Here is a 25,820-nt window from a genome sequence, read left to right as displayed (position 1 = left end):
AACTCATACCTCCTCCTCTCATCCCTCTTCAATTCTGCACGGTGAGAGGCCAGAGCCAACCAAAGGATACCTACAAAACAGATCCTCAGAGTGGCCAAGCTTGGGGTCATATGTCTCCTGTGACTGATGATGGGGAGAGGAAGGAGGACCAGGTTGAGGATTGGATGGACCAGCCTTCTGTGTATTCACAGTAGACACTGTGGTCGTGGAAAATTTGTTGCTGCTTGACAAATGTGAAGAGGCCTTATTGTCTGCCATCCAAGATAGAATCTGCTCTCGCTCTTCTGGTTTACACACACGTTTACATTCCAGACTGGGAAATTTGAGGAGGAGGAGGGTAAAGCCCAATGCTACAATGGGCGCATTGTAAACTGCTATGGAATATATATTCCACTATCTGAGTCTCATTGAGGGAGGCACCGCCCAAATGTATAAGTAAGAGTAGTCCCTCCAAAATGTACGCTATTGGGCCACTCAGGGCCCTCACCAAACTCAGGTTTCTTGACATCTGCAGGCCCTCTGAAAATTTGAATTTAGTGCTACAGAGTGACGTGGAGGAAGAGGAGGAGAGTAAAGCCCAACGATTAGGGATGATTGAATACCAAAATACGAATAGGTCGCCACTATTTGAGTATTCACGAATATTCGACTCCCAATGTAAGTCTATGTTAAACCCGAATAATTTCACGTTGGACCTAACAGTGACCTGTGGTGACTGAGGAAAAGGCTGAAATGGATGGGAAAAGGCAGAAACAGTATGGGCACAGCCTGTAGAAGGTTGGAAATAATCTGAAATCATTCTCTCACTCTATCGTGAAAGACTCACTGGTGCCCTCAAGTCATCTGAGTGACTGAAGTGAGCCGCGCGATCAACGGTGCCGTCACTCAGGTTACCCGTGGCCAGCTCGAGTCCTCTTCCTGAGAGCGGTGGCCGCGGGTAACCTGAGTGACGTCATCGCTGATGGCATCACGGCTCACTTTAGTTGCTCTGTGGAGCTCACGGTGAGCGTCGGTGTTCTACGGCTACTCCTGTCACCTTCATGTAGCAGAGCTGGATGCATCGTGGGACCTCGTATGGATTACGTCGGACCTGGAGGGGTATTTGGGCATTTTAATAAAGTGGTGATAGAGGGTGAGGTTTTTTCGGCTTTTATTGCAAATAAAGGATTTTTTGGGTGTATGTGTTTATTTCCATTAACTTGTAGGTTAATTATGGGGGTGTCTCAGATGCCTGCCATGATTAACCTATGACTTTGTGGCAGCTATGGGCTGCCGTTAACTCCTTATTACCCCAATTGCCACCGCACCAGGGCAATTCGGGATGAGCCGGGTAGAGTCCCAGGACTGTCGCATCTAATGGATGCGGCAATTCCGGCCGGCTGCTGGCTGATATTTTTAGGCTGGTGGGCTCCCCATAACGTGGGGCTCTCCATCCTGAGAATACCAGCCTTCAGCCGTGTGGCTTTACCTTGGCTGGTATCAAAATTGGGGGGCTTCACGCCGTTTTTTTAAATTATTTATTTATTTTACTTCACTACATAGACCCGCCCACCGGCGGCTGTGATTGGTTGCAGTGAGACAGTTGTCACTCAAAGTGGGGGCTCGTCTGAATGCAACCAATCATAGGTGCTGGTGGGCGGGGGAATCAGTGAATACAAGATGGAATAATGAGCGGCATTTTCAAAAGCTTGAAGCCGCCAGAGCAGTGTGACAGCCGTGCAGAGACGTGCTGGTGATCGGTCAGTGATCGGTGAGTATGAGAAAGGGGTGGAGAGGGAGAGACAGACAGACAGAGAGAGACCGACGGACAGACAAAGAGAGCCCTATAGCTGGTTCTGCATTCACAGATGTGCGATTTGGCGATTTATGGAGCTGCTAGCAGCTACTGGACACCATCTTCAGCCCTTACAAGGACTATTTATTAGTTGGATCTAAGAACGCTCTCCCGCACACAATACAGTCTATCTACACCGCCATTTCCCTATGACTGCGTGATCACAAAATGGCCGCTGGCGTATATAGCCCCCAAGACGCTACAACAAAGATGGCTGCGGCATTACTGTGAGGGTAAACAACATCAGATGTGTTCATTGACTGGAAAACAGGCGCCAGGAAGTCAGAAATGAAAATATCGAAGTGGATGTTGTTTTATTCGTCGGATACCAAATGTCGCGAATAGCCTGTTACTTGTCGGATACCGAATAGTGGCGAATACATTCGCTCATCCCTATCAACGATACAATGGGCGCATTGTAAACTGTTATGAAGGATTTTTTTTGGTTGTTTTTTTCTTCTTCATATGACTTAAGGGTGCTTTACACGCTGCGACATCGCTAGCGATCTTGTTAGCGATGTGACACGCGCCAGATCGCAGTGTCACATCACTAACGAGATCGCTAGCGATGTCGCAGCGTGTAAAGCATCCTTTAGTTTTTAATTTTACCATAAAATCTACTGGAAATTAAATAAAAATTCAAAATGCGGTAAAATGGTGAAAAAAAAAAAATCCATCTTTTTTATTGTTTTTACACCATTGATCATGTGATGGAGGTGAGCGGTCAGCGTGATTCTCCAGGTCAGTGTGATTACGGCAATATCAGACATTTTTTATTATCTAAGTGGTGACTAGAGATGAGCGGACCCGTGGACGTTCGGCTTCTCCTGGTCCAGCTGAACATTTGTAAAGATCAGTTCTGGACTTGGACTTGACCTGAGGTTTATTTGAAGTCACTGATTGGCAGTTCGGGTCTCCGCCCACATGCAGCCATAAACAGATCACTAACAGGAGAGGGCGGGTTTTTTCAGTTTTATTTCTTGGTGCACAATACATCTGATAACATGAGAGTGGTTTCCATACGTGAAGCCCCGAACTCCAAACCTGAACTTTACTATATTGGACAAGTCTGAGTTTGTACCGAAAACCGAACTTCAGGCTCGCTCATCTCTGGTAGTGAATAAAAATCAGACTTTTGTAAAAAAAAAAACAAAACATTTAAAAAATCAGTTTGTCTCCATTTTCCGAAATCGAAGTTGAGTAAGGACTTGTTTTTTGCTTGATGAGCCGACATTTTCATTGATACCATTCTAGGTACAATACTTATATGGGTCGGTTTTGCTACTTCATTTCATGTTAATTTTTTTTTCCTACCCAAATGTTATCTTCCCTCCATTATTATCTCCATTAATTTTACATATCGGCTCATCTCCTTCCCATTCAGGTCCTTATAATATCGGATCCTTTCAGTGGTTTTATTCTGTTTTCAGAAAATTTCCTGTCCACGATGGATATGGACAGGGACAAGATGGCGGAGAGGATATTACACCTCACCCTAGAGATCCTCTTCCGGCTTATTGGAGAGGTGAGAGATTCTGATGACGTCACATTACATCATTCTTATCTATGGGAATAACAGATGGACAGAACTGGAGAGGTGAGGACTCTGGAAATGTCTGGAGTGAGATTTATTACTGTGTCTCTCCATAACCAGGATTACACAGTAGTGAAGAAGACCTCTAGTGAGCGCTGTCAGGCCCCTGTGTCTGAGGGATGGGGAAGACCCCTGAGCCCAATCACGGGGCCTCCACCTCACCCCCCGATACATGAGGACATCAATGACCAGAAGATCCTAAAACTCACCTACAAGATGATTGAGCTGCTGACTGGAGAGGTGACACTGCTGGGAATGCTGGGACATTATACAGTAACGCTATGAAGGGATCGGGGGTGACGGTATCATTGTATGTGTCAGGTTCCTATAAGGTGTCAGGACGTCACCGTCTATTTCTCCATGGAGGATTGGGAGTATTTAGAAGGACACAAAGATCTGTACAAGGACATCATGATGGAGGATCCCCAGCCCCTCACATCACCAGGTAATAGACAGGACTAAATACACACGGCCTATAATTATCTGTATGTAAGGAATGAATTCAGTCCCTGTATGTGTCTCCTCCAGTTCTATCCAGTAAGAGGACAACACCAGAGAGATGTCCCCGTCCTCTTCTCCCACAGGACTGTAAACAAGAAGCTCCCGATGTTCCTCAGGATGTGTTTCCTCCAGATCTATCCAGTAAGAGATATCTACTCATGTACTTTCTGCACTAATTTTGTGTTTACATTTTTAGGTTTTCTGCTCTGGGTTTTTCAGCTGTATTTTCTTTGCTTCTGCTTCTTCTGCTGTTTGTTTCTATTCCCTTCTCTATGTTCTTATGAAGGCAACTCAGACCTGCAGAGGGTTCATGAAATACCCTGTTTCCCCTAAAATTAAATGTAGTCCAAAAATAAGACCTACCACGATTATATTTATAAATTTTTGGTGAATATAAGCCATACTCCATAAATAAGCCCTAGTTACAGTCAGGACCAGCGTTGGGAGTTGTCAAACTGCACAATTTCTAAGGAACCTCATTCTCTTATGGTCCCCATCAGTTGTATTCTGAGGTTGATTGTTTAAAGACCTTTGATGACTTCAAAGTCATGTGACATGATGTAACCAGACGTCTCTTAAGAGCAAACTGGGCAATTGCACAAGGCCCCCTTTCTCCTAGCGGCCCTAGTGTTTATTTTGCCAATTATAGGACTTCATAAAAAATGGTTTAGAGAAAACGGGTTAAATGCTGCGCTAAAAACCACAAATCCAGGACATATGATGAATTCCTTTTTCTTTATTTTCACAGGTCAATGCGTTTCAAAGACATCTCCGTCTTCTTCATCAGGACAAACATAAAAGGAACGGCAGAGCACATGTTACATGCAAGGGATACATATATACACCTGAAAAAATTTAATTTCATTTCATTTTCACAACAATGAACTTTCTTTATTTCTACAAGCACTTTGGCTCCCTTTTTTTCCCACACTATGAACTCAGTTCACCTCTCTCTAGTGAGCTTCTTTCTATGTTTAAGTCCTCACGCATGCGCAGTACATTTGTTCTCACGCCGGTGAACTTTTTTTTACCTTTACCAGCACACGAGATTTTTTTTCTCATATATTTCTATCAAAGCATTTTTGCATTCAATAGGAAAAGAGTTTTTTCATATAAAACTTCACTGTAGAGTTTTTTTAGCTGTCTTTTCTGCCTTTTTAGGGTTCATTTTTGTATTTTTTTCCTTGTTCAATACATACTTTATACGTTAATACAGGGATTATTTCACGTATTTTAAAACATTTTTTCATTCATCTATGCATTTCTTCTAACCCCTCGGGGTCTCACTTTTACATTATATTTACTTATATTTTTCAAGGTTATTTTTCCATTCCATGTATTCACACGCTGTTTATTTCTAATAACCACTGTTCTTTCGTTATAGTTTGGTGGTTTTAGTGCTAGTCTTTCAAGCATCATTTTTGGAGTAAATCACTTCCACGCAGGGGTGGGATTCAAATGTTTAACAGGTTCTCTGTAAACCCCGCCCATTTGAAAACCACACCCATTTTGTAACCACACCCATTTTGTTAGCCACACCCATTTTCACACACTTTCCTCAACCAAAAATACAAGTAATTTAAAGTATAATCTCTTTCCCCTTCTTCCCGTCACTCTCCTGTCCAGCATCAGTTGCTGCAGTCACTGTCAGTCATGTTGTATTAAACGGTTTTCTACAGTTTTTAAATATTATTACTAAATGAGCCTGCTAAAATTGGAACGGACGACCTTCCCCATACAGTTCTCACCCCATGTGGTCTCTCCCCCCCTGCAGATCTCATCCCATTATGGCCCCTTTCCCCCTGCAGATCCCATCCCATTATGGCCTCTTTCCCCTGCAGATCCCATCTCATTATGGCCCCTTTCCCCCTGCAGATCCCATCCAATGTGGCCCCTTTCCCCCTGCAGATCCCATCCTATTGTGGCCTCCTCTCCCCCTGCAGATCCCATCCTATTGTGGCCTCCTCTCCCCACAGATTCCATCCTATTGTGGCCTCCTCTCCCCCTGCAGATTCCATCCTATTGTGGCCTCCTCTCCCCCTGCAGATTCCATCCTATTGTGGCCTCCTCTCCCCCTGCAGATTCCATCCTATTGTAGCCTCCTCTCCCCCTGCAGATCCCATTTTATTGTTGCCTCCTCTCCCCCTGCAGATTCCATCCTATTGTGGCCTCCTCTCCCCCTGCAGATCCCATCCTATTGTTGCCTCCTCTCCCCCTGCAGATCCCATCCTATTGTGGCCTCCTCTCCCCCTGCAGATCCCATCCTATTGTTGCCTCCTCTCCCCCTGCAGATCCCATCCTATTGTTGCCTCCTCTCCCCCTGCAGATCCCATCCTATTGTGGCCTCCTCTCCCCCTGCAGATCCCATCCTCTTGTGGCCTCCTCTACCCCTGCAGATTCCATCCTCTTGTGGCCTCCTCTCCCCCTATAGCCACATATAGTAACCGTTCCTATCTTACGTGGCTTCTCTCCCTGCAGCTTCGGCTCACTGAGCGGCTTACCTGATCCAAGCAGCGGTGGCCTCGCCTGTGTCTCCCGTCCTTCTCCGCAGCACTCTGAACTGAGACGCTGACAGACGGCAGTGGGAGACGCTCCCTCCTCTCACTGCCGTCATCTCTGCAGCGTCATCACGTTGTTGCATGCTGGATCAGGGGACCGACAGGCTGCACTGAACCAGGAAGTGCGGCGCGGAGGGCCAGGGATTCATTTGTGCTAGAGTCTTCAAGAGACACTAGCACAAATGAATACAGGGAACCGGATCGCCAGAGCTGTTTCTTGCCGGTTCTGGGAACCGGCTGCTATTTTAACAACCGGTTCTCCAGAACCGGACAGAACCGGCTGAATCCCCACCCCTGCTTCCACGGTTCCAGAACATCTTTTTCACAGTTATACACACATTGTTCATTTTTGATCTTTCATTTCTAATTTTTAATTTTTACATCAAAATTTTCCATTTTGCACTTACGTTACACTATTTTCTATTTCAAAACTTGACTCAAACAAAACAACAAAAAAGAACAAAAAAAATCATAATTTTTATTTAAGATATGAGTTATGTTTTTTATTTTTTCATCCCCCCCTTTTTCTCCCCTCTTTCTTTTTTCTCTCCTTTCTACCCCCTTTTTTTATTCTCGCTTCCTTCCTTTTTTCTTCTTTCTTTTATACTTTCCATATGTTCCTGCCCATCCCACGTGACTCTTAGGGGCACTTTGCACACTACGACATCACAAGCCGATGTAGCAATGCCGAGCGCGATAGTCCCTGCCCCTGTCGCAGCTGCGATATTTTGTGATAGCTGCCGTAGCGAATATTATCGCTACGGCAGCTTCACACGCACTTACCTTCCTAAGGGGGCGGGTCGTGCGACGTCACACGGCTGGCGGCCAATAGAAGCGGAGGGGCGGAGATGAGCGAGACTTAAACATCCCGCCCACCTCCTTCCTTCCGCATAGCCAGTGGAGGCAGGTAAGGAGATGTTCCTTTCTCATGCGGCTTCATACACAACGATGTGTGCTGCCGCAGGAACGAGGAACAACATCGTACTTGTCGCTGCAGCGAAATAATGAAAATGCCCGACACTACACCGATGATACGATTACGATGCTTTTGCGCTCGTTAATCGTATCAAAAACGATTTACACACTCCGATGTCGACAGCGACGCCGGATGTGCGTCACTTTCGATTTGACCCCACCGACATCGCACCTGCAATGTCGTAGTGTGCAAAGTGTCCCTTAGTCATGGGAGAACTGACGTAATCTTTGTAAACGTGGCACCTTTTTCAGGTGTATACAGTGCTGGCCAAAAGTATTGGCACCCCTGCAATTCTGGCAATAACTAAATCACACTTGCTACCAGTTGACATGGATTAAAGTTGACTCAACCTCTGTCCTGTGTCCTTGTGTGAACCACATTGAGCATGGAGAAAAGAAAGAAGAACAAAAGAACTGTCTGAGGACTTGAGAATCCAAATTGTGAGGAAGCATGAGCAATCTCAAGGCTACAAGTCCATCTCCAAAGACCTGAAAGTTCCTGTGTCTACGGTGCGCAGTGTCATCAAGAGGTTTAAAGCCCATGGCACTGTGGCTAACCTCCCTAGATGTGGAAGGAAAAGAAAAATTGACGAGAGATTTCAACGCAAGATTGTGCGGATGGTGGATAAAGAACCTCGACTAACATCCAACAAGTTCAAGCTGCCCTGCAGTCTGAGGGTACAACAGTGTCAACCCGTACTATCCGACGGCGTCTGAATGAAAAGGGACTGTATGGTAGGATACCCAGGAAGACCCCACTTCTTACCCCGAGACATAAAAAAGCCAGGTTGGAGTTTGCCAAAACTTACCTGAGAGAGCCTAAAACGTTTTGGAAGAATGTTCTCTGGTCAGATGAGACAAAAGTAGAGCTTTTTGGGAAAAGCCATCAACATAGAGTTTACAGAAAAAAAAGAGGCATTCAAAGAAAAGAACACAGTCCCTACAGTCAAACATGGCAGAGGTTCCCTGATGTTTTGGGGTTGCTTTGCTGCCTCTGGCACTGGACTGCTTGACCGTGTGCATGGCATTATGAAGTCTGAAGACTACCAACAAATTGTGCAGTATAATGTAGGACCCAGTGTGAGAAAGTTGGGTCTCCCTCAGAGGTCATGGGTCTTCCAGCAGGACAAAGACCCAAAACACACTTCAAAAAGCACTAGAAAATGGTTTGAGAGAAAGCACTGGAGACTACTAAAGTGGCCAGCAATGAGTCCAGACCTGAATCCCATAGAACACCTGTGGAGAGATCTCAAAATGGCAGTTTGGAGAAGGCAACCTTCAAATCTCAGGGACCTGGAGCAGTTTGCCAAAGAAGAAATGGTCTAAAATTCCAGCAGAGCATTGTAAGAAACTCATTGATGGTTACCGGAAGCGGTTGTTCGCAGTTATTTTGGCTATAGGTTGTGCAACCAAGTATTAGGCTAAGGGTGCCAATACTTTTGTCTGGCCCATTTTTGGAGTTTTGTGTGAAATGATCAATGATTTGATTTTTATTTCATTCTCTTTTGTGGTTTTTCATTGCAAGCAAAATAAATGAAGATAATAATACCAAAGAATTTGTGATTGCAAACATTTTCAAGAAGAAACTGAGTATTATCTGACAGAATTGCAGGGGTGCCAATACTTTTGGCCAGCACTGTATATGTACCCATTGCATGTAACATGTGCTATGCCGTTCCTTTTTATGTTTGTCCTGATGAAGAAGACGGAGATGTCTTTGAAACGCGTTGACCTGTGAAAGTAAAGAAAAAGGAATTCAGCATATGTCTTGGATTTTAGCGCAGCATTTAACCAGTTTTCTCAAACTGCTGCTTACCACCATTTTATTTACATTGTGCCTTTAAGGAGTTGTTCTTATAGGAGCTAATTATAGGACTTCTTAAGGCCTTTTTTGACATCACGTCATATGATCAAAGGTCTCAATTGCAGGAGTCTAAATCTGAAAAGGAGACAGGCTTGTGTGTGTGTGTGTGTGTGTGTGTGTGTGTGTGTGTGTGTTCACGACAATTTTAGCCAGCTTTGCCAAAATGGGCAGAGCTTGGCCATTAGAAGGGTGTGATGCCACCGCTTCTCTAATTCATAACAAACTGCGACGTTTCCTATGCCAGAAATCTCCCTCCAGTCCCTGACGTAATTTTTCAGTGTCCATCGCTGGTCTTGAATTGGAGCCCTAATGTTTATCTGCACATACTGCAAGACCCTGCTACCTGCTTTGGTTACAAAGCCTAAGGATAGGCCATCAGCGTTATAGTCCCGGACAACCCTATTTAATATCCGGCATCTGTCCCTAACTATTTTATCTTCTTCTTCGAAAAAAATCTCTTTGAAATTATCTATGTTGTGTATCAATGTTACAAGGAGATGTTTGCAAGTTTTGCCAACTGTCATGGCGGCGTCAGGATCTGTGGAAATTATAGATTTTGGTACTCTGAGTGTTAACTGCTCTGATGTCTGTGAGCAGCGCAGGGAGACGCAGATGTTGAAACACAGGCTTGGGCAGTCTAGCAAGAGTTATTCTCTGCTGAACTGCTTGTTAATGTCTTTGATCACATTCTGCAGAGGAGAAAGTATCTATCGCTCCCCTTCTGTACTATTTCATTAATGCAAGCTATAGGTTACCTATACTGGTCTGGTGAGGTGTTGTGATCCAGACTTACGGTTGGTTGTTGTGTATTATTGCTATGAGCTGTTGTGGTGTTAACCCTTGTTGTCTTTTTGTTGCTGCCTTTCTGCTCTTGCTTTTTTCCTTAGTCTCTCACTGTTTATTTCTGTGAGTTTGCAATGTGTCCCATTTGACTTAATCTGTGTTTCCATCAAATTCCTGCCCCTTTCTTCCCCGGGAGATGAGAAACTGTGGAAGAAAAGCGCACATAGGGTTTTACCCGGTAAAGGATTAACGCGGGTAATGGGACAGGTAATTAACCCGTTTTGATTTTCCCCGGGAGATAACAGATTAGATCTGGTCAGGAAAATAGTTAGTCAAGGGTCTCGGGCATCTCCATCTTAAGGGGTAATCGAGAGGTTAGGAATAGTTTAGGGTCCCCTAGCGTGAGGGACAGTATAGGAGCCCCCTGTGCCTCATTTTCCTGCAGTCACATTGCGACAATCAATCAGATTATTTACTGTAGCACATTCGAGAGAACTGGTGCAAGGAATGGGAGGTCTGAATTAACGAAAATGTAACTCTTAAGCCTGCTTTACACCTTACAATTAAGCATACGATATAGTATGCGATGTGACACGCCCCCATCATATGTGCGACAAGTTCAATTGTTGACCGTGTCGCACAAACGATTAATTGCCGTCACACGTACTTACCTTTCCATACGACCTCGATGTGGGCGGCGAACATCCACTTCCTGGAGTGGGAGGGACGTTCGGCGTCACAGTGACGTCACAATGCGGCCGGCCAATTGAAGTGGAGGGGCGGAGATGAGCGGGACGTAAATATCCCGCCCACCTCCTTTTTTCCGCATTGCCGACGGGAGCCGCGGGACGCAGGTAAGATCTGTTCATCATTCCCGGGGTGTCACACACTGCGATGTGTGCTGCCTCGGGAACATTGAACAACCCGACGTGCAATTTTTAGCAAATGAACGACGTGTATGCAATGAACGGTTTTACGTTCAATTGCAATCACATGCAGCTGTCAGACGCTACAACACCACTAACGATGCCGGATGTGCGTCACTTACGAAGTGACCCCGCCGACACATCGTTAGATATGTTGTAGCGTGTAAAGCCCGCTTTAGATGTCAAAATTGGACAACAGATTCAGAATACATTTTTTCCTAATTTAATTTCTGATGTTATAGTTTAAAAAAAATGTACTTTCAAGATAATATCATTAAACATTAGTAATTGTTTTTATTTTTAGCAGATAACTGTATTGGGAGTTCAGATGGACATCTAATATCTTTAGAATTTAAAAGAGATGATGAAAGTATCACACATGATACATATGAAGAGCATGCTGTTGTCACAGAAATACCTCCAGTCCTTTCTCAGAAAGCTCTATCATCTCATCTTTTCAAACAAGTCCAAAATTCCAATTTATCACAGAATTGTAAGCAAAATAAAAGTTACAGAAGGGACGTGGAACATGAAACGGCTCCTACAAGGGTGAATCCATTTTCATGTTCAGAGTGTGGGAAAGGTTTTAACTCAAAATCAAAACTTGTTGTGCATCAAAGATCTCACACAGGGGAGAAGCCATTTTCATGCTTGGAATGTGGTAAATGTTTTACTAGGAAATCAGGTCTTAGTGACCATGGAAAACTTCACACAGGGGAGCAGCCACTTTCATGTTCAGAGTGTGGAAAATGTTTTAATTGGAAATCAGAACTTGTTGTGCATCAAAGATGTCACACAGGGGAGAAACCGTTTTCATGTTCAGAATGTGGGAAATGTTTTATTCAGAAATCAAATCTTGTTAGGCATCAAAGATCTCATACAGGGGAGAAGCCATTTTCATGTTCAGAGTGTGGGAAATGTTTTATTCAGAAATCAGATCTTGTTGTGCATCTAAGATCTCACACAGGGGTGAAGCTGTTTTCATGCCCAGAATGTCGGAAATGTTTTACTAGGAAATCAGGTCTTGTTTACCATCAAAAATATCACACAAAATAAACCATTTTTATGTTCTGAATGTGGAAAATGTAATTCTCAGAAATGAGTTCTTGTTAAACATGTGAAGAAGCCGCACAGAGAAGGAACCTTTTTCATGTTGTGAATAATTGAATGTTTAACTGGTAAATCAAGTCTTGCCGACCATCAGAAAACCAACAGAGCGGAGCAGCCATTTTTGCTTTCATAATTTGGCAAATGTTTTTAACATTAATTAAGTCCTGTTGTCAGATGAGTCACACGGGAGAAGCCATCATGATGTATTATAATTCAAAGGGTTTTTTCCAAAAATTGGCTGCAATTCCTTAGGTAAGAATTTGTGAGGGGAAGAACCATTTTCTTTCTTTTTAAACTTATCGTATTTTTCGGGCCATAAGACACACCTAGGTTTTGAAGGAGGAATATAGGGAAAAAGATTCACACAAAAAATGTGGTCATGACGCACTGTTATGGGGGGGATCTGCTGCTGACACTGCTACGTTGATAAAATCCCTTAATTCTGTACTAATGTCCTACATCCTTGGCCCTTTCCAGGTATATGTGTCTCCCATCCTTGTGTATATGTCCATCCTGGTATATATGTTACCCATCTTTATCCCATCCTGGTATATATGATCCCCATTTTGGTATACAATCCCTGGCAAAAATTATAGACTCACCTGGCTCTGAGGATGTTCATTCAGTTGTTTAATTTTCTAGAAAAAAAGCAGATTATAGACATGGCACAAAACTAAAGTCATTTCAAATGTCAACTTTCTGGCTTTAAGAAACACTAAAAGAAACCAAGGAAAAAAAATGTGCTAGCCAATAACGGTTACTTTTTTTTAGACCAAGCAGGGGTAAAAATTATGGAATCAATCAATTGTGAGGTAAAAATTATGGAATCATGAAAAACAAACTAAAACATTCCAATACATTACTAGTATTTTGTTGCATCACCTCTGGCTTTTAGAACAGCTTGCAGTCTCTGAGGCATGGACTTAATGAGTGACAAACAGCACTCTTCATCAAGTCTGGCTCCAACGTTCTCTGATTGCTGTTGCCAGATCAGCTTTGCAGGTTAGAGCCTTGTCATGGATCATTTTCTTCAACTTCCACCAAATATTTTCAACTGGATTGAGATCCGGACTATTTGCAGGCCATGACATTGACCTTATGTGTCTTTTTTCAAGAAATGTTTCACAGTTTTTGCTCAATAGTAGGATGCATTATCATCTTGATAAATTATTTCATCATCCCCAAACATCCTTTCAATTGATGGGATAAGAAAAGTGTTCAAAATTTCAATGTAAACTTGAGCATTTATTGAAGATGTAATGACAGCCATCTCCCCAGTGCCTTTCCCTAAAATACAGCCCCATATCATCAATGACTGTGGAGATTTGCATGTTCTCTTCAGGCAGTCATCTTTATAAATCTCATTGGAACGACACCAAACAAAAGTTCCAGCATCATCACCTTGCCCAATGCAGATTCGCGATTCATCACTGAATATGACTTTCATCCAGTCATCCACAGTCCACGATTTCTTTTCCTTAGCCCATTGTAACCTTGTTTTTTTCTGTGTAGGTGTTAATGATGGCTTTTGTTTAGCTTTTCTGTATGTAAATCCCATTTCCTTTAGGCAGTTTCTTACATTTCAAGCACAGACATTGACTCCAGTTTTCTCTCATTTGTTGTGCATTTCCTGTTTTGGAGACATATTGCTTTAAGCTTCCGGTCTTGACGCTTTGATGTCTTCTTTGGTCTACCAGTATGTTTGCCTTCAACAATCTTCCCATGTTGTTTATATTTAGTCCAGATTTTAGACACAGCTGACTGTGAACAATCAACATCTTTTGCAACATTGCGTGATGATTTACACTCTTTTAAGAGTTTGATAATCATCTCCTTTGTTTCAATTGACATCTCTCGTGTTGGAGCCATGATTCATGTCTGTCTACTTGGTGCAACAGCTCTCCAAGGTGTGATCACTCCTTTTTAGATGCAGACAAAGGAGTAGATCTTATTTGATGCAGGTGTTAGTTTTGGGAATGGAAATTTACAGGGTAATTCCATAATTTTTACCTCAGAATTGTGTGATTCCATAATTTTTTCCCCTGCTGGTCTAAAAAAGTAACCGTTACTGGCTAGCATTTTTTTTGTCATGATCTGTTAGTGTTTCTTAAAGCCAGAAAGTTGGCATTTGAAATGACTTTAGTTTTGTGCCATGTCTGTCATCTGCTTTTCTTCTACAAAATTCAACAACTGAATGAACATCCTCCGAGCCAGGTGATTCCATAATTTTTGCCAGGGGTTGTATATGGCTCTTGTCCTAGTATATATGTTTCCATCCTTGTATATATGGCCCTCATCTTGGGCCCTTTCTTGTATATATTTCCCCATCACGCTGCACATATAAGAAAAAAAATGATTATACTCACCATCACTCCGCTCTCCTGGTACACTGTGTTCTCTTCTGATGCTGGAAAGTGTTATGGCAATCAGCCAAGCCACAAGCCATGTGCCCAATGAATGCTTCATCAACGGGAGGAAGCCGGCCAGCAATGACACTTGTGTGGTTCCCCAGCTGGGCAAATGCCCGGGGGTCATATTTATTAAAGGTTTTAAAATATAAGTCAATGTACCCCAACATACATTGGTCAGTCTTATCTCTATCACATAATGATTGGTTGATTGCTCTCAGTGAGAGAAACAAAATTAAAATTTTGTAGTTGTGATACCTTTTTAATAGCTAACTAAAATAAAAATAAACTATGATGTTATGAAGCAAGCTTTCGAGACATCTCAGGTCTCTTCCTCAGGCATGGTATAACAAAATATCTGAAGAAACACAAATATATACACAAAACAGGACAGAGCGATGCATAGTAAAAGGATCTATATATATAATTGCCTTATTCTGTCTGTCTGTCTTGCTCCAAAATTGTGTCCTTACGGTGACACAAAGCTGATTGAGCTCTGGGCTCGCCATGGCCCCGCCCCCCGCATGGATTGGCCGCTCACCCAGGCTCCGCCTCCACACTGATTGGCCGGCCGCTCGCCTAGGCTCTGCCCCCCACACGGATTGGCCTCTCGCCCTGGCACCCTGCAGGCATTGGCAACTCGCGCACGCCCCACCCCCCTCACGCAATGCACGCTCGCTCTGGCCCCGCCCCTCGCACGCATTCCCCGAACCGACCGACACGGAGCCACGACTCCCAGGTGAGTACTGTACCCCCGGGAGCCCACATCAGCGTACGCCGCCAACCCAGCCGACACATACCCTCGCATTGCTTGGGTTGCCGCCGTATGCTGGTGTGGGCTCCCGTGCGAGCGGGGGACGGGATACGCTGGTAACCATGGTAGCATAGTTACCAGCGCATCAAGGTCCTGCAGCGGCGGAACATACATACACGCACGCACACACACATCAGATCACACTCACTCTCACACACACATCACATCGCATCCACACACTCACAACATCCTGGGATATCGCTTGCTTCTCGGCGGCGATACTGTGCTGTGAACTTCCAGGACCTGCCGGAGGATCACATGGCCAGAAGCATGTGGTATCTCCGGATGTTGTGAGTGTGAGCGCGTATGTGTAATATCGTCAATGTGTGTGTGCGTGAGTGTATGCGATCGGGTGTGTGTGAGTGTATGCGATCGGATCTGTGAGTGTCGGCAGAGGAGCACGGCGTGCTGGAGGAGGCTGGGAGGAGAGAGGCTGATCCTGGTGAAGGCTCGGAGGGGGAGGCTGAGAGAAGAGAGGCTGGTGCTGGGGGAGGCTGGGGTGGGCTGGGAGGAGAGAGGCTGATGCTGGGGACAGAAAAGGCTGATGCTGGGAGGAGAGAGGCTGATGCTTGGAGGAGAGAGGCTGATGCTGGGAGGAGAGAGGCTGATGCTGGGAGGAGAGAGGCTGATGCTGGGAGGAGAGAGGCTGATCCTGGGGAAGGCTGGGAGGGGGAGGCTGAGAGAAGAGAGGCTGATGCTGGGGGAGGCTGAGGCTGGGGTAGGCTGGGAGGAGAGAGGCTGATGCTAGGGACAGAAAAGGCTGATGCTGGGAGTAGAGAGGCTGATGCTGGTAGGAGAGAGGCTGATGCTGCGGGCAGAGAGGCTGATGCTGCGGGCAGAGAGGCTGATGCTGGTGCAGCATGGGGGATGGAGCACGATGGGGGGTGCGCCGCATGGGGGATGGAGCACGATGGGGAGTGCGCAGCATGGGGGATGGAGCACATTTGGGAGTGCGCAGCATGGCGGATGGAGCACGTTTGGGAGTGCACAGCATGGCGGATGGAGCACGATGGGGAGTGCGCAGCATGGCGGATGGAGCACGTTTGGGAGTGCGCAGCATGGCGGATGGAGCACGTTTGGGAGTGCGCAGCATGGCGGATGGAGCACGTTTGGGAGTGCGCAGCATGGGGGGTGCAGCACGATGGGGAGTGCGCAGTATGGCGGATGGAGCACGTTTGGGAGTGCGCAGCATGGCGGATGGACCACGTTTGGGAGTGCGCAGCATGGCGGATGGAGCATGATGGGGGTGCGCAGCATGGGGGATGGAGCACGATGGGAGGTGCACACCTCCGCCCAACACACACACACACACGTGCACTGCACAACACACACACACACTGGGAACCACAAACACCGCCCTACACAGACACCCACACACACAGACAACGCTGCACACACACAACACCCAACACACAAACACCGTGGCATACATAAATATACGCACATACCGCACAACACACACATTGCACAAAACATGCCTCCCCCCAAAACACACCACACACACACAAACCGCGCAACACAGACACACACACAACGCTACAGACACACAGCGCTCCACAAACAACGCAACACACCTACAACACCGCTCTCACCCCCCGCCACACCCAGACAACACCCAGAACATGTACAGCGCCCTACACAAACACTTGGTAAGCACACACAACAACATATATATATAAACAAAAATCATACATGAACTACACAATACGTAAATTCTAGAATACCCGATGCGTAGAATCGGGCCACCTTCTAGTATTTAAATAAACAAACACTGAGTTTTGAAAGTGAATCCTTAATTAGCTTTGATTAGTGGTGTGAGTTTTATTGTCCCAATATCCGTGTAGGATCAGAGGCCTGGTGCCCTCGTAGTCTCTGGAGCTGACCTCTCAGATTTTATAATGAGTCCTAAATCCTTCTGAGAGGTTGAGTCCTGTGTCCACAGAGTTAAACATTGTGATGAATTTGTATTCCCAGACACTGCGATGGCTCTGTGATCTGAAGTTGCCTTTTAATATGGCAACTTTCATGTGGTTTATGTTGTGTCCTGGAGATATTTCAGATATTTTGTCATACCATGCCTGAGGAAGAGACCTGAGATGTCTCGAAAGCTTCCTTTGTAACATCATATTTTATTTTTATTTTAGTTAGCCATTAAAAGGTATCACAACTACAAAATTTTAATTTTGTTTCTCTCACTGAGAGCAATCAATCATTTTTCAACTGGATAACACTGTACCAAAACCTTTTTCTTTTAAATAATAATGATTGGTTACGCGCTTGTTTTATGTCATACTGATTGGTTCTTCTGGAATATCAAATAAATCAGAGACCACCTGATTCAAATGGATACCAAGATAATATTCTTGGCATTGAGCATGTTCCAATTGGTCTTTATCTTGTTCTTACATAGTCTAGGGACTTTTTAATATCAACTTATGGAAAGTGGAACATGCAGAGCCATGCCTAATCATGCCATGTACATCAGGGGCCATTCTTAGAGATAAGGTCTGGTACATTTTAGAAGATGTACGAGCACTTAATATATCATTTTATATTTAAAGGCACATTACACTGAATAACACAGATCTGAATGTTATTCACATCCATGTTAGGTGTAGCAAATTCAAACAATAATATTAATAGCAACAATCTGGTCTTGTAAACAAGATTATTTCTGTAACACAAGTGACTTCAGCATGTAAGCGGCGCAGCAAATGACATTACTGCCATGAGCCCCCAGTTACGTGGACGTCAGCTACTGGAATATTCACTGTTCCCCAAAACTGGGATTATGGGCTTGAGGAGCAGTGAATATTCATTCTCTAATAGCAGACACACGTGATCGCCCAGTCACAGCAGTAAGCCGGTGGCTGAGTGATTGTGTACCTGATATTAAAGAGAATGAATATTCACTGCTCCCCCACTAATAATACCATCCACCTCTTGGTTGGCTCTGGCTTCATTTCCTAGAGTTGGGCAGGATTATGGTGTGGGGAGCAGTGAATATTTTTAGTTAGCACACTGTTAGCCCTTTTAAGAGCCTTTAGGAACATTTGTGAAAAGTTTTGATACTGAATTATATTTAGATAATTCACTAATCTCAGGTTGCCCACTGCTTCATTTACTAAAAAGCGCAGCCCCAGATTGGAGATAGGAACTCAGTATATCACATTGTATATAATTGCATTTCAAAGCTTGTTGTTTTGTTAAATTAATGCTTGTAAAATATATATTCTTCATGCCTAGCTTTCTCTATTGTCTAGATGTGATGATTTTGCCTCAGAACCTCTAGAGTTGGCGCAGACCTGTTTCACACAAAAATAGTGAAAGGAGAATTGAATCAGATTATGCATCCTAGAAATATGGAAGTTGTTAAGACACTCTGGTCGGAATTCATCAAAGCTTTTATGTAAAAAAGCTTGTCACAAAAGCTCTGAAAAGTCTGAGGCCTAAAACACACTTTCGCAAAAAAACGTACGTGTCTTACGGTCCATTTTTCGGGTCAGTGTTCCATTTTTTTGTGGCGTTTCTCCGGTACGTATAGCATCTGTGCGATGGCGTATGCGAGCCGTGTGTACGTGTAAAATGTCCGTGTTTGTGTGTAAAATGCCCGTGTATGTGTACGTGGAATGTCCGTGTGGAATGTCCGTTTGTGTGTTGCACAATGTCGTTGATACATGTCGGCTGACAGCAGACAGAGTTGCGTGATGAGAATGAACTCGGGTGAACTTCACCTGACTTCATTGTCATGCCGCGGCTCTGTCTGTGTGCCGCGTACTGATTAGCGGTCACCTGTGAAGGATTCACCAGTGACCGCTAATCCACCGAGTGACTGAAGTTAGCAGCCCTCTCTGATAATTACCGCTCCCCGATCACCAGCGCTGCGAGGAACAGCTGTGCAGAGAATACGCGGCAACAATTACTTTGAATATGCCGGCCGCTCATTAATCAATCTCGTATTCCCTGCTTTCCCCACCCACCGGCGCCTATGATTGGTTGCAGTCAGACACGCCCCCCACGCTGAGTGACAGCTGTCTCACTGCACCCAATCACAGCAGCCGGTGGTAGTGTCTATACTGTGCAGTAAAATAAATAAATAATTTAAAAAACCGGCGTGCGGTCCCCCTCATTTTAATACCAGCCAGATAAAGCCATACGGCTGAAGGCTGGTATTCTCAGGATGGGGAGCCCCACGTTATGGGGAGCCCCCCAGCCTAACAATATCAGTCAGCAGCCGCCCAGAATTGCCGCATACATTAGATGCGACAGTTCTGGGACTGTACCCGGCTCTTCCCGATTTGCTCTGGTGCGTTGGCAAATCGGGGTAATAAGGAGTTATTGGCAGCCCATAGCTGCCAATAAGTCCTAGATTAATCATGTCAGGCGTCTCCCCGAGATTCCTTCCATGATTAATCTGTAAATTACAGTAAATAAACATACACACACGAAAAAATCCTTTATTAGAAATAAAAAACACAAACATATACCCTGGTTCACCACTTTAATAAGCCCGAAAAAGCCCTCCATGTCCGGCGTACTCCAGGATGGTCCAGCGTCGCATCCAGCTCTGCTGCATGGAGGTGACCGGAGCTGCAGCAGACACTGCCGCTCCTGTCAGCTCCACGCAGCTAATGAAGGCAATAGCGCGATCAGCTGTATTCAGCGTTGGCCGCGAGTAACCTCAGTGACAGCTCTGCGGATCGCGCTATTGCCTTCATTAGCTGCGTGGAGCTGACCGGAGCGGCGGTGTCTTCTGCAGCTCCGGTCACCTCCATGCAGCAGAGCTGGAAGCGACGCTGGACCATGTATATGTTTGTGTTTTTTATTTCTAATAAAGGATTTTTTCGTGTGTGTGTGTGTTTATTTACTGTAATTTACAGATTAATCATGGAAGGAATCTCGGGGAGACGCCTGACATGATTAATTTAGAACTTATTGGCAGCTATGAGCTGCCAATAACTCCTTATTACCCCGATTTGCCAACGCACCAGGGCAAATCGGGAAGAGCCGGGTACAGTCCCAGAACTGTCGCATATAATGTTTTTATAATAAGTACAGTTTGGAATGTTTAGTGCTGTAGTGCACATTTGGTGCTGGCTTTTTGTTTTTTCTTCAGTGAATTGGTCGGTGGTTGACCTCCACCTTGCTATGCACCCCAATTTGGGATGTATTCCATCTGTCTGGATTTTGGCGGTTGGTGACTGTTCACATTAAGTCATCAGGCTTTGTCCACAGGCTATTTACTTCATGCAGCATTTGCTTGGACCTGTCCCGCCCACAGCCATGACTCAGTCATGGGTACGGGATTGAAATAGACCAGGTGAGTGCTGCTAAGAGCAGTTCTACTATTCATATGTGAGGCCGTATGGCACATTTTATAAAAATATTTTAGTGTAGGACTGCTTCAAATGAGATTTGCCGTGACGTGGCGAAGCAGCTCAAGAAATTGCAATTTTTTGCCAAAAATCTCAAAAAATTTTTTATAATAAGTACAGTTTGGAATGTTTAGTGCTGTAGTGCACATTTGGTGCTGGCTTTTTGTTTTTTCTTCAGTGAATTGGTCGGTGATTGACCTCCACCTTGCTATGCACCCCAATTTGGGATGTATTCCATCTGTCTGGATTTTGGCGGTTGGTGACTGTTCACATTAAGTCATCAGGCTTTGTCCACAGGCTATTTACTTCATGCAGCATTTGCTTGGACCTGTCCCGCCCACAGCCATGACTCAGTCATGGGTACGGGATTGAAATAGACCAGGTGAGTGCTGCTAAGAGCAGTTCTACTATTCATATGTGAGGCCGTATGGCACATTTTATAAAAATATTTTAGTGTAGGACTGCTTCAAATGAGATTTGCCGTGACGTGGCGAAGCAGCTCAAGAAATTGCAATTTTTTGCCAAAAATCTCAAAAAAATTTTTATAATAAGTACAGTTTGGAATGTTTAGTGCTGTAGTGCACATTTGGTGCTGGCTTTTTGTTTTTTCTTCAGTGAATTGGTCGGTGGTTGACCTCCACCTTGCTATGCACCCCAATTTGGGATGTATTCCATCTGTCTGGATTTTGGCGGTTGGTGACTGTTCACATTAAGTCATCAGGCTTTGTCCACAGGCTATTTACTTCATGCAGCATTTGCTTGGACCTGTCCCGCCCACAGCCATGACTCAGTCATGGGTACGGGATTGAAATAGACCAGGTGAGTGCTGCTAAGAGCAGTTCTACTATTCATATGTGAGGCCGTATGGCACATTTTATAAAAATATTTTAGTGTAGGACTGCTTCAAATGAGATTTGCCGTGACGTGGCGAAGCAGCTCAAGAAATTGCAATTTTTTGCCAAAAATCTCAAAAAAATTTTTATAATAAGTACAGTTTGGAATGTTTAGTGCTGTAGTGCACATTTGGTGCTGGCTTTTTGTTTTTTCTTCAGTGAATTGGTCGGTGGTTGACCTCCACCTTGCTATGCACCCCAATTTGGGATGTATTCCATCTGTCTGGATTTTGGCGGTTGGTGACTGTTCACATTAAGTCATCAGGCTTTGTCCACAGGCTATTTACTTCATGCAGCATTTGCTTGGACCTGTCCCGCCCACAGCCATGACTCAGTCATGGGTACGGGATTGAAATAGACCAGGTGAGTGCTGCTAAGAGCAGTTCTACTATTCATATGTGAGGCCGTATGGCACATTTTATAAAAATATTTTAGTGTAGGACTGCTTCAAATGAGATTTGCCGTGACGTGGCGAAGCAGCTCAAGAAATTGCAATTTTTTGCCAAAAATCTCAAAAATTTTTTTATAATAAGTACAGTTTGGAATGTTTAGTGCTGTAGTGCACATTTGGTGCTGGCTTTTTGTTTTTTCTTCAGTGAATTGGTCGGTGGTTGACCTCCACCTTGCTATGCACCCCAATTTGGGATGTATTCCATCTGTCTGGATTTTGGCGGTTGGTGACTGTTCACATTAAGTCATCAGGCTTTGTCCACAGGCTATTTACTTCATGCAGCATTTGCTTGGACCTGTCCCGCCCACAGCCATGACTCAGTCATGGGTACGGGATTGAAATAGACCAGGTGAGTGCTGCTAAGAGCAGTTCTACTATTCATATGTGAGGCCGTATGGCACATTTTATAAAAATATTTTAGTGTAGGACTGCTTCAAATGAGATTTGCCGTGACGTGGCGAAGCAGCTCAAGAAATTGCAATTTTTTGCCAAAAATCTCAAAAATTTTTTTATAATAAGTACAGTTTGGAATGTTTAGTGCTGTAGTGCACATTTGGTGCTGGCTTTTTGTTTTTTCTTCAGTGAATTGGTCGGTGGTTGACCTCCACCTTGCTATGCACCCCAATTTGGGATGTATTCCATCTGTCTGGATTTTGGCGGTTGGTGACTGTTCACATTAAGTCATCAGGCTTTGTCCACAGGCTATTTACTTCATGCAGCATTTGCTTGGACCTGTCCCGCCCACAGCCATGACTCAGTCATGGGTACGGGATTGAAATAGACCAGGTGAGTGCTGCTAAGAGCAGTTCTACTATTCATATGTGAGGCCGTATGGCACATTTTATAAAAATATTTTAGTGTAGGACTGCTTCAAATGAGATTTGCCGTGATGTGGCGAAGCAGCTCAAGAAATTGCAATTTTTTGCCAAAAATCTCAAAATTTTTTTTATAATAAGTACAGTTTGGAATGTTTAGTGCTGTAGTGCACATTTGGTGCTGGCTTTTTGTTTTTTCTTCAGTGAATTGGTCGGTGGTTGACCTCCACCTTGCTATGCACCCCAATTTGGGATGTATTCCATCTGTCTGGATTTTGGCGGTTGGTGACTGTTCACATTAAGTCATCAGGCTTTGTCCACAGGCTATTTACTTCATGCAGCATTTGCTTGGACCTGTCCCGCCCACAGCCATGACTCAGTCATGGGTACGGGATTGAAATAGACCAGGTGAGTGCTGCTAAGAGCAGTTCTACTATTCATATGTGAGGCCGTATGGCACATTTTATAAAAATATTTTAGTGTAGGACTGCTTCAAATGAGATTTGCCGTGACGTGGCGAAGCAGCTCAAGAAATTGCAATTTTTTGCCAAAAATCTCAAAAAAATTTTTATAATAAGTACAGTTTGGAATGTTTAGTGCTGTAGTGCACATTTGGTGCTGGCTTTTTGTTTTTTCTTCAGTGAATTGGTCGGTGGTTGACCTCCACCTTGCTATGCACCCCAATTTGGGATGTATTCCATCTGTCTGGATTTTGGCGGTTGGTGACTGTTCACATTAAGTCATCAGGCTTTGTCCACAGGCTATTTACTTCATGCAGCATTTGCTTGGACCTGTCCCGCCCACAGCCATGACTCAGTCATGGGTACGGGATTGAAATAGACCAGGTGAGTGCTGCTAAGAGCAGTTCTACTATTCATATGTGAGGCCGTATGGCACATTTTATAAAAATATTTTAGTGTAGGACTGCTTCAAATGAGATTTGCCGTGACGTGGCGAAGCAGCTCAAGAAATTGCAATTTTTTGCCAAAAATCTCAAAAAAATTTTTATAATAAGTACAGTTTGGAATGTTTAGTGCTGTAGTGCACATTTGGTGCTGGCTTTTTGTTTTTTCTTCAGTGAATTGGTCGGTGGTTGACCTCCACCTTGCTATGCACCCCAATTTGGGATGTATTCCATCTGTCTGGATTTTGGCGGTTGGTGACTGTTCACATTAAGTCATCAGGCTTTGTCCACAGGCTATTTACTTCATGCAGCATTTGCTTGGACCTGTCCCGCCCACAGCCATGACTCAGTCATGGGTACGGGATTGAAATAGACCAGGTGAGTGCTGCTAAGAGCAGTTCTACTATTCATATGTGAGGCCGTATGGCACATTTTATAAAAATATTTTAGTGTAGGACTGCTTCAAATGAGATTTGCCGTGACGTGGCGAAGCAGCTCAAGAAATTGCAATTTTTTTGCCAAAAATCTCAAAATTTTTTTTATAATAAGTACAGTTTGGAATGTTTAGTGCTGTAGTACACATTTGGTGCTGGCTTTTTGTTTTTTCTTCAGTGAATTGGTCGGTGGTTGACCTCCACCTTGCTATGCACCCCAATTTGGGATGTATTCCATCTGTCTGGATTTTGGCGGTTGGTGACTGTTCACATTAAGTCATCAGGCTTTGTCCACAGGCTATTTACTTCATGCAGCATTTGCTTGGACCTGTCCCGCCCACAGCCATGACTCAGTCATGGGTACGGGATTGAAATAGACCAGGTGAGTGCTGCTAAGAGCAGTTCTACTATTCATATGTGAGGCCGTATGGCACATTTTATAAAAATATTTTAGTGTAGGACTGCTTCAAATGAGATTTGCCGTGACGTGGCGAAGCAGCTCAAGAAATTGCAATTTTTTGCCAAAAATCTCAAAATTTTTTTTATAATAAGTACAGTTTGGAATGTTTAGTGCTGTAGTGCACATTTGGTGCTGGCTTTTTGTTTTTTCTTCAGTGAATTGGTCGGTGGTTGACCTCCACCTTGCTATGCACCCCAATTTGGGATGTATTCCATCTGTCTGGATTTTGGCGGTTGGTGACTGTTCACATTAAGTCATCAGGCTTTGTCCACAGGCTATTTACTTCATGCAGCATTTGCTTGGACCTGTCCCGCCCACAGCCATGACTCAGTCATGGGTACGGGATTGAAATAGACCAGGTGAGTGCTGCTAAGAGCAGTTCTACTATTCATATGTGAGGCCGTATGGCACATTTTATAAAAATATTTTAGTGTAGGACTGCTTCAAATGAGATTTGCCGTGACGTGGCGAAGCAGCTCAAGAAATTGCAATTTTTTGCCAAAAATCTCAAAAAATTTTTTATAATAAGTACAGTTTGGAATGTTTAGTGCTGTAGTGCACATTTGGTGCTGGCTTTTTGTTTTTTCGCATATAATGTATGCGGCAATTCTGGGCGGCTGCTGACTGATATTGTTAGGCTGGGGGGCTCCCCATAACGGGGGGCTCCCCATCCTGAGAATACCAGCCTTCAGTGGTATGGCTTTATCTGGCTGGTATTAAAATGGGGGGGACCGCACGCCGGTTTTTTTAATTATTTATTTTACTGCACAGTATAGACACGCCCACCGGCTGCTGTGATTGGGTGCAGTGAGACAGCTGTCACTCAGCGTTGGGGGCGTGTCTCACTGTAACCAATCATAGGCGCCGGTGGGTGGGGAAAGCAGGGAATACGAGATTGATTAATGAGCAGCCAGCATATTCAAAGTAATTGTTGCCGCGCATTCTGTGCACAGCTGTTCCTCGCTGCGCTGGTGATCTGGGAGCGGTATGAGCCGGGGGAAGGAAAAAAACGAGCGCCAATGTAAGTATGACTGAGAACAGCAGAAAAAAAGGTAAGTATACTGAATTTAATTAAAAAAAATAAAAATAAGATCGCTAGTGTAAAAATGCACACGCACGAA

At 44.3% G+C, this 25,820-nt stretch overlaps 1 protein-coding gene across 1 annotated transcript in view; it reads left to right on the top strand.

Annotated features, from left to right (window-relative positions):
- Nucleotides 1-25,820, top strand: part of LOC142259109 (uncharacterized) — a 173,974-nt gene that overhangs the window by 110,414 nt on the left and 37,740 nt on the right. Inside the window, exons 5-9 of the mRNA XM_075331621.1 lie at nt 3,219-3,359; nt 3,489-3,668; nt 3,750-3,873; nt 3,957-4,070; nt 11,340-12,085. Of these exons, the coding sequence (XP_075187736.1) occupies nt 3,219-3,359; nt 3,489-3,668; nt 3,750-3,873; nt 3,957-4,070; nt 11,340-12,085 (1,305 nt within the window). The remainder of the gene's footprint in view (nt 1-3,218; nt 3,360-3,488; nt 3,669-3,749; nt 3,874-3,956; nt 4,071-11,339; nt 12,086-25,820) is intronic.

This window comes from Anomaloglossus baeobatrachus (assembly GCF_048569485.1).
Source record: "Anomaloglossus baeobatrachus isolate aAnoBae1 chromosome 5 unlocalized genomic scaffold, aAnoBae1.hap1 SUPER_5_unloc_27, whole genome shotgun sequence".
NCBI lineage: Eukaryota > Metazoa > Chordata > Amphibia > Anura > Aromobatidae > Anomaloglossus > Anomaloglossus baeobatrachus.
Note: the sequence above shows the minus strand (reverse complement) of the source record. Positions and strands in the feature narration are given on the sequence as shown.